The following is a 9,543-nucleotide window of genomic DNA, read 5'->3' on the forward strand; positions in this document are numbered from 1 at the left end:
ATGGAAAGATGAGTCAGTTCCATTCTGAAGTGAGAAGTCAAGGATGTGCAGAGTCAGAGAAGATATTCTTATCCTAACTGGAAGGTGAGATGGCTTCCTGGGCTTGGAAGATACACCACAAACATAGATTCATATCTATATGGGTTTCATACTCACACCCTATATTTTTTTCCATTACAACCTTCATGTCCTGATAACCTTAAGCTCATTATCAGTAACTGAGCCTTTTCCACCTGCATCCCCTGCACGCAGCACTCTGTAAGGAGCACATCACTGCTTCCTCTTTTGGTTGCTTAGGCCATTTGTGCAAAAGTTCATAGTAAGACGGGGTAATGACCCAAGGTCATGCAACTCTAAACTGTGTTCAATTTGGTCATGTGTACCTCCCTCTGCAACAAAGATAGTTGGAAGGGGGAAAAGTAAATTGGGTAGGAGAGCTTCTCTTTGCCTGCCATCTGTGTGACATTGCCACAGCACATTGCCCAGGGCAGAGCACCAGATGTGTAATGCCAGTGGGCCTATAGAGAGTACAGAAAGCCCTCGATGTTGTTTTTCTTCATGCAATCTTTGGGCACAAGTCCCTAATGGTTTTGGAAGGCACCGTTCCCTGGTCCACCCCCTCTGTATCAGGGACAGAGGTCACCTACCTGGAGACTCAGGACCGTGCTCCACCTCGAGCCTGGATACAGCGGTCTGCAGAGGCAGAACAGAAGACATTCAGATAGACAGGAGCCCCATTGTATTTCCCTAAGAGAAATTGGATGCTTCTCCATGTTGGCACAAAGGAGGCTGATTGTCTTCCCTTGGATTTTCCTTTTCTGAGGACATGAAGTTCAGGAGGAGAAAGCCAGCTAGCTGAACTTACCAACAGTGGTCAGGTCCAATATGTTTTCCTTAAGAATTCCATATTTTTCACAAACATTCACAAATTTCTGCTTGAGTTCTGAGCTCCCATCTGGTGCTCGACCTGTGGGAACAGTGACATTACTGCTGTGACATATGTCTTGACAATAAAGGAGAATGAGAGGACAGGGCTCTAGGAGAAAAGGAAAATGGATGGTGACAATTGTATGCTCAGGACCTGTTCTGAATCTGACATCAATAAGACATCTTTCTGGCAGAATGAGAGATTTCATTTCACAATGAGAGAGGGTCTGGGATAACCTTGGGGAGATCATTTTGTGTCTAGGGTCCTTCCTTCCCTCTTCTCCCACCCAAGATGAGTGTCAGCATGAAAATACTCTACCATAGAGCTGCATCAGTTGGACTGTATTTCCATGATTTTTATTTATCAGGTACAAAATAATATAGTTACAATAGTCCGTTTCAAGTACTTTAAATGTATTATGTCCATCATCTGTGAAGAAAACAGAATACAGCTCAGAACTTCTTTGGTTTGTGGGAAGCAATGAAAACTTTTTACCTATTCTTGCCCATGAAACAAACACAATGCATCTTCTAGAAGACACAGTGAAGATGTCCAATGCCTGGGCCTCATGAAGGACTTCTAAAACGGAGACTGGTAAATAGACCATGAGTGTAGAACATTGAGTCTCAGCAGCAACTCACCCTCTATCGTCCTTTCTGAGACCTGTCCACCTCCCTCACCATCTCTGTCAATAATGCTGTCTGTCTTCCCAATAAGCCCTCTGGAATTCCATATCTGGTGCTACATCCTGGGCTATATGTGTGGCAATGGCCACCAGGCATCATCACACACATGGCAGAAAATGAGAAGCTATCCTACCCAGTTTACCTTTTCCCCTCCTGCCAATTACCTTTGTTGCAGAAGGAGGTACGTCTGACCAGACTGCATTCTTTCTTTGATGGTATTATAGGACTTGGCTTTGGCACCTAAGTTTTTCCTATATACAGGACATTGGCTATTAGATGGCCCCTATTTTATTACTTTAATGAGAATTAAGGAGTCCTTGATAAGTATCCTGATATTATTGGAGTTCAGTAATTTCTTGCAGTTGGAAATATAATTTCGAAAGAACATTTGTGGTCTACTTACATTCAACAGAATATACACCATCCTCTTCTGTTTTGTCACAAACAAACTCAATTGTAGCACATAGTCCATTTATACTGTAAAAGAGAACGAGTTGCTGCCCAGGACATATTGTTGAGGCTGGCTTCCTCGTCCTCTAGTCTACCTATAACCTGGGTTTCTGATTCCACCTAACTTTTGAATATTTTTTGTACAATTAACAAACAGATTTTCTTCATAATTGTTTCATTTACTTTGATACTTGGGAAATGACTTAAAAAGTGCTTGAACTGCTTGTCACCATTACTACTATGACTTCCCATACTTACTACTAATATACCACAACCACTCGATAAGATCATTAGCTAATTATGCACTAATGGTGTCTCTCAGCTGAGTTCTTTATGAACATCACCTGCCTCAGTCCTTAGAAGAAATCAAGAGGGAGAATCTTTATCAACAGCTTTTGTCCATGCAAAAATGAAGGTGGGAAGGGATGAATTTTTTTTTTGGTACTAGGGATTAACCAAGGGGTGCTTAACCACTGAGATACATCCTTAGCCATTTTTTAATATTTTATTTAGAGGCAGGGTCTCACTAAGTTGCTAAAGCTGGCTTTGAACACATGACCCTTCTGCCTCAGCCTCTGAGCCACAGGGATTAAAGTTGTGCACCACCACACCTGGACAGGGATGGGTTTTCTTGGTCAACAGCTGGTAAAAACCAAATTCAGTCTGTTGATTCTAAATCCCATGCTCTTGAACTATTCCATATTGTCATGCTAACCTTGATTCTGATACCCCTCTGCCCTCTGCATCCCCCACTTCTAATCAACTTACTCTTGTAACCAACTCTTTATCCATGAATCTTGAAAACTCCCAGGTCTATCAAGTCCTGGGTCAGTTCAACTGAGGGACCGTGGTTTGCATGCAGGCTCAGTATGTATGTGCACATGTCTGTGTGCATGAGTTGGTGTGTGTGTGTGTGTGTGTGTGCGTGTGTGTGTGTGTGTGTGTGTGTGTGTGTTTAGGTTTAAGACCATACCTACTCTTTCATTTTCCGTTTCCCAACTAAAAAAGCCATACTTACATTATATGGCATTTAAAGCCTAAGGAAGAGTTCTTCAACGCATGGATATATTCCACAAAAACCCTCATGCTACCGTTTTCTTCTATCTTTTCCTTATGATCAGAGGCCAGGAGAATGGAATACCACTCCCCTGAATACTGCAATAAATAAGAGAAATGGTCAAGTGAGAAAAGAGGAGAGGGAATGCCACAGACACTCTCCTCCTTGAACTCTTGGCCTATGGGGCAGGGCTCAGATGAGAAGAGGGAATTAGAACTCAGATCATTTGCCAGGACACCTAGGACATTTCCACTGTTTATTCAGTGAAAACGGAAGTCTCCAGCACTGTTGCATTTTAATATGGCACAGTTGCTCTTAGTTCAGGTCTGAACCCACTCCTTTAACATGCCACCCTTCAAGTCAAAAGTTGTAATGCTCCACAGTTTTACCTTGGACGGATCAAAGTTGCTGGTCACAGCATCATGGGTTCCCTCTGTGTGGGCACAGACCAGGGTCAGTCCCAGACTCAGCAGCAGGAGCTTCATCTTGGTAAGGAATAAAACTGTGTCCTCACAGTCCCCAAGAGTGAGCACGTCCCCACTGTAGCTCCACCCCAGCTCTTCTACCTTTTTATCTAAACGTGGTGGTGGTTTTTTTTTTTTTTTTTTTTTCTGTCCAGGTGCCTTTCCTCCTTTCTGTCCTTGAAATGGTCTTTCCTTCCCTGGGGTGAAGCCAAGGATTGTTCCTGCTCTGTTGAAACTTGGCTGTCCCCCCTCTTTTAAATTTATGGAGTGACCTTACATTTCTCAAAACACATTCCCATGAAGAGTCATGGATGCTCTACCTGGGAACCGGAGCTTCCACTGGGAACCAGATTTAACTGTGGGTCTGGTTTGTTGGACTCAGAAAGCTCATTGTAAGTGATGGGAATGAGCCTCATTGGGAAATGAAATGTTTGGAGGGTTTGCTCTGCTGTTCACCTGGGGTATGGCATTAGGTGAATTACTCAATTTTTCACAAACTTCAGAAACAATGAGACTGTCTCTCCCAAAGATATTGCAAGCATTAAAACAGGGTTAAATAAAAAAATGTCCTTAATGTTTGGTATGTTATATTGAGAACTTTGAAATTCCTTTTTTTGTTCTTTGAACCCAATCACTTCAACCTTCTGTCTCCCCACAATAAATGGACAAGTATTTAATTCTGAGTAAGTCCATGCCATGGGCCTATATGAGAATAGAAGCACTAGAGAGATCATTTCCAGAGGGACCCAAGTCCTGACTACCGAACTGGGTGATGGTGGGGAAGTGGCGTCCTGCAGAAAGGACTTACAAACACAGGTGCTGGAGCCATACAGACAGGTGTCACTCCCACCTCTGCCATACCAAAGCCATAGGAAAGACTTTAGCCTCTCTGAGCCTCACCCTCTTAGTAAGGACAATCATTCCTGACAGATTACTGTGGGGTCTAATGGGACGATGCCCATAAACCCCTCAGCATAGTGTCTGGCATAGGCGGAGCTGGTGGGGTCAGAGCATACTTCCTGGGAAAGGTGGGGCTTGGGGTAGGTTTTGTATGTTGTGGGGTTGGAGTTGTGGGGAGCATGCAGGAACAGCATTCCAAGTGAGAAAACATGGTGGAATAGATCCTGTGCTGCCATCTAGGTGTTTTAAAAGCTCTGGCTCATTCTTGCCCCTTTTCTTAACTCCTACATCTCCAGTAATTAAAGCATAAGAAGATTGAATATAGGCCCAAAGCCATTGCAGGAACCCTCTTTGCAATTCCTGCCTTCAAAGTGAGGCATAGGACTATCTGTATAATGTAGGAAATCTGAGGCTGCAATTAAGCACCAAATATCTTTTTGGATATTGCCTTTGCTGAAGGTTAGGATATTATCAGTGAAATTTTCAGGGAACATAGCATCATGAGAAATGGCTTATGTCCACAAATATAGTCAATATGGAGACAGACATAAGCCTGAAAGAATACACCAAAATAGGTAGAACTCAAATTATCATTAAATAAGAAATGACAGTTACAAATGCAAATGGGAGTATTTGCTGTGTTTCTGTTCTCGCGACTAAAAGGCTCAGGGGTCACTCCAGTTAAACTGGGCTAACTGGGCTGCATGAAATAACCACACAAGAGACACAAATACCTTTTTATTTGTGTCGCTGTTATGGCTCCTCTGACCTTAAGGGTCTGCAGAAAGAGAGAGAGCGAGAGCACGTGCTGACCCCTTTTACTGAGGGAAGCTATTCAAATGAGGCAAGGGGTCTGTTTTCAGGGGACTGAGTATCTTCATGATGTCCACTGTCAGCAGGTTGACTGACACCTGGGTAGGCCACACCCAAGGGCACAGTAAGAGGAGGGGACACACACAAGGCACTTCCATGGAAGATTCTATCCTAAACAGGGCAAGGGGTTATATTACAAAGAAACAGGTGAGCATAGCTTCACCCATGGGGCTGTAGCAAGACACACCCATGCTTGAGAGAAACAGACCACATTTCTGTGACTGAGCACCTCAGAACCCAGCCGGGGAGTGTGACCCAGTGACGTCTAAGGTTGGTCTCCCACAAGTATTGGCCTTTTTAAAGTAGCATCAATGAGGTTGCCAGGCTTGATTTGGCCTTTATCATATGGCTGTAAATAATATCTAAACAATAAGGAGTCATTTAAATCATATGGATTTTTAAAGATTCAGAATGATAGCAAATCTAATCTTATTTTTGTTTTGTGAAAATAGTTTTAGATAACTCAATCATACTTTTAGCTTCTTAGATCTTTTGCTAAGAATCCAAATTCTACGTGGTCGATTGCAAGTTTCCTTTAAGAAGTAGAAGTGAAGCCTTCAGTGGTAGTGCGTTCACACCAAGTCCTCCTGGCTTTGGACTTTCTATAGGAAGTGGCGTCTTGATGTGACCGTCTTTTATAAATTTTTAAAATCAATCTGAAATATATCTGTCACCTCTCAGGATTTCATGTTGCACTGGCAAAGCCTTTGCATAGTTCATTCATTTAGGAAAGATGCCAAATTTTATTGTAGATGAGATGTGGACAGTAAAATATTGGTGGATATTCTGTGGCAATTACTGGCTTGTAAGGGAAAGTTGTATTTCAATAAACATTCTGTTTTGACACCTGTCCAGATATGTACACAGAGTCTTAAATTCTTAGGACCAGTATGATTGGCTGGTCTTGGTCCTTCCCAAGGTGACTTTTCCATAAAAGGTACCTTTAAATAGCCAGTATGACATTATGAGACCAACATATAGTTAGGTTCCTACTGTAGCTAGAATGCTGAAATCCAGTCACATGGAGGTGTAATGTGAGTATCTGTAAGATCATCCATCATACGAGTATCATTAATAAATATTGGGTTGGACTCTCCAGTCCACATTGTAAGGTGCATTAAAGGGGGCCTGGGGCATTGAGTCCAGAGAAGTCTTTCCATAGATTTCCTCACCTGACAGCTCATGAAGCCTGAATGGCTGTAACATTGGGGTTGGATTTTACCTTCCCATGTCAAGTTTTTCAGTGGTTTCCATGATGACAGGTTTAGATTCTCCCCTTTGCAGTTGGATTTAACATATTGTACCATGTTCACCAGCAGTAAGATCTTAGTATCACAATTTAAAGAAATTGTTTAAAATATTTTTGTGAGATTTATCATGGGCATGTATGGTCCTGTTTTTCCCTCTTTTTATTGATTAAAATTGAAGAAAAGATTGACATAAGTTAGAGTATCATTAACCTTAATGTGCATATAATAGTATAGTATAGTAAAACTATTTTAATAATAAGAAGAGATTTATTATTTTTAGTTTAACGGGAAACTTGGCAAGAGTTATTCACTGGGCATGACAAGGCCAATATTATTGAGTTGGAAAGGAATTATAGGAAATGAAACTTAATTTTTATCAATTATATGATTTGATTTTGATGTTAATGGAATTATGAAATGAAAAATATTATAATAAGTTGCATGTAGAAATTTATATTTGAAACTAACTTTAAATGGACTTGAATGTACTTGAATGATTATCTTAACTTGGAATGAGGTGAGAGGCAGAGTTTTAACTTAGGAGATGTAACCTCTACAAAGGATGTGGAGGGTATAAAGAGACACCCTTTTAGAATAAGACATGTCTATGGGCACTGAGCATAGGAAAAGCATTTTATGTATTGTTAATAATAAAAAATGAAATAGAAGATTGAATAGCTTTTTATTCACCAATCTTGGTAAATTTATTTTAAGTTTAATTATTGATGGGTAAAAGCAAGTCAGTAGTATTATTTAGGACAGTGATGTAATGAATTTTTTGGGAAACTTTAGAATTTGATATGGCATTGACCCAGAAATGACATCTCAAGGGACTTATGTGAAAAAAATCTTTTTTTCCCTTTTTTTTCAAAATAATTTTTATGTATAAAGATATAGTTGTATGAATATCTTTAAAACTTTATTTAATGTACTAAGATCACTTCAAATAATAATGTACAACTTATAATGATTTTACCAATTTAGAAAATGTCAACATGTGCTGTAGGGCCTAGCCTTACACCCACATGGAGGAAAGTTCATCTTGCTCGTTGTGCAACAGGGAAGTCCTAAAATGGAATATTATGTTTGGAGGCAAAGTGCTGTCAGAACACTAGCAAGTGCAATTTCCTAACTCAGCCAACAGACGTCATTAGCAACCTGAGTGTTGGCATAATGAGGTCATCAACAGAGAAGCCATGGTAGTTGGAATGGAGGCTACATATGGTCCAACAGATCTAGCTATTGCTGTTGCTGAAAATCCAACCTATCAGCAGCACCAACTAGCAAGGAACCCTGATACAGGATCATGCTCTAAGGAAATGAACAGCCACTTGGTGGCCACGTGACTGTATCAGATCTCTTACAAAATAGAAGGAGTAGCTGCCACCCTGACAGGGATCAACTCATATTCTGTATGTGGGTTTGTGGGACTTCAGCCAGCACGGAAATTGGATTCCTGGAGATCAGCAAGGGATCAAAGCTAAAGATCCTACCTCAGACAAAAGAGGAAGGGTAATTGGCATATGACCATGGGGGTCACTAAGTCTATCACATTCTTCATCACCCAGAACCCACCAGACCATTAGAATAGCAAACAGCCTTTCTAAGAGCAGCCAAGATCTCATTTTAGAGTTAACACCCCATGAGGATAAGCTACCACCCTTCTAGGCAACCTCAGTCAATGTCCCAGGGTCTGGAAATTAAGGAATAGAAGTAGATGTGGTTCCACTTTCCATCACTCTCAGCAAACCTCCTAGGGATGTACACTTCCCTTCCCTATAGTGCATTAACTCTGCAGGTCTAGAAGGGAACACTTCCATCCAGGGACACAGTGAAGATCCCATTGAATCAGCTATGGCCCTTGCTGGGGCACTTCTGGTTCCACGTGTCAACAGAAGAGCAGGCAAAAAAATGAAACACAGTGGGGTGTGGTGAAGCACGCCTGTAATCCCAGCAGCTTGGGAGGCTGAGGCAGGAGGATTGCGAGTTCAAAGGCAGCCTCAGCAAAAGCAAGGCACTAAGCAACTCAGTGAGACCCTGTCTCTAAATAAAATACCAAATAGGGCTGGGGATGTGGCTCTGTGGTCGAGTGCCCCTGAGTTCAATCCCTGGTAACACCCCCTCCCCATAGAAAAGCTTGGTCCCCAAATGGCTTTACTGGGAAGTAGTAGAACTTTCAGGAGGTAGAACCTCATGGGAGGTCCTTAGGTCATTAAAGGTGTTGCCTCCACAGGGGATTTGGGGACCCTTCATCGTTTTGTATTCTCTCTCTGTTTCCTGTCTGATGAGGGGAGTGGTGTGTTCTGCCACACACCGCTGCCATGATGCGTTGGACTGATCCTGGACTGAAGCCTTCAGAACTGACAGTCAAAACAAAACCTATCTCTTCATAAGTTAATTATCTCAGGTATTTGTTATAGTAACAAAGCCAAGTAATACAGGCATAAATTTGAAAAATGAAGCTATCACGTTAATAGGAGAACATATAGGAGGATATTTTGCATTCTAGCAAAGAACTTCCAAGACAAAAATTTAAAAGCACAAAATATAAGCAACCTCTTTCCCACTAAACATGATGGATCTCATTACATCAAAATTTGTAATGGTGTCAAGACATTAAAGTTAATACACAGTGACAATTGGGAGAAGACTAAGTTATAATATTCCAGGGCCCCCTATATATTCTCAAAAAAATAAAGACAGAAAGGTCAATAGAAATATGAAGAGGAAGGTTACAGAAGAGGAAACACCAAAGGTGAATAAGTGGAGGAAGAGACTCTCCAACCCTCCAACTCCCTAGTATCCAGAGAAATAGAAATTCAATCCACTTGGAGATATCCATTTATGCCCATTACACTAGCAGGAATGAGAGAGCTGGCTAAAACCAGGTTGGCAGAGAGAGGGGACTATGCCGCAGTCTGGCTGGGCACAATTC

At 41.5% G+C, this 9,543-nt stretch overlaps 1 protein-coding gene across 1 annotated transcript; it reads right to left on the reverse strand.

The window, feature by feature from the left end:
• Window positions 1–655: 655 nt before the first annotated feature.
• On the reverse strand, window positions 656–3,606 carry LOC144254343 (major urinary protein 20-like). Its single transcript, XM_077797358.1, has 6 exons — window positions 3,511–3,606; window positions 3,083–3,219; window positions 2,018–2,091; window positions 1,247–1,357; window positions 866–967; window positions 656–693 (listed from the first exon to the last, which is right to left on the reverse strand). Exons 1-6 carry the CDS (start codon window positions 3,604–3,606, stop codon window positions 656–658), a joined length of 558 nt encoding a protein of 185 aa, XP_077653484.1.
• Between the last annotated feature and the right edge of the window lie 5,937 nt (window positions 3,607–9,543).

The sequence above is a fragment of the Urocitellus parryii genome, chromosome 4 (genome assembly GCF_045843805.1).
Source record: "Urocitellus parryii isolate mUroPar1 chromosome 4, mUroPar1.hap1, whole genome shotgun sequence".
Lineage (NCBI taxonomy): Eukaryota > Metazoa > Chordata > Mammalia > Rodentia > Sciuridae > Urocitellus > Urocitellus parryii.

Bases quoted from the DNA above. Each gene is read 5' to 3' on its own strand.
- LOC144254343 (XM_077797358.1), bottom strand. From the start codon at position 3,606: ATGAAGCTCCTGCTGCTGAGTCTGGGACTGACCCTGGTCTGTGCCCAC. The intron at 3,220-3,510 runs GTAAAACTGTGG...TATTTATTGCAG, and splicing joins GCAACTTTGATCCGTCCAAG to TATTCAGGGGAGTGGTATTC. The intron at 968-1,246 runs GTAGAGTATTTT...CTGTTCCCACAG, and splicing joins CCAACTGATGCAGCTCTATG to GTCGAGCACCAGATGGGAGC.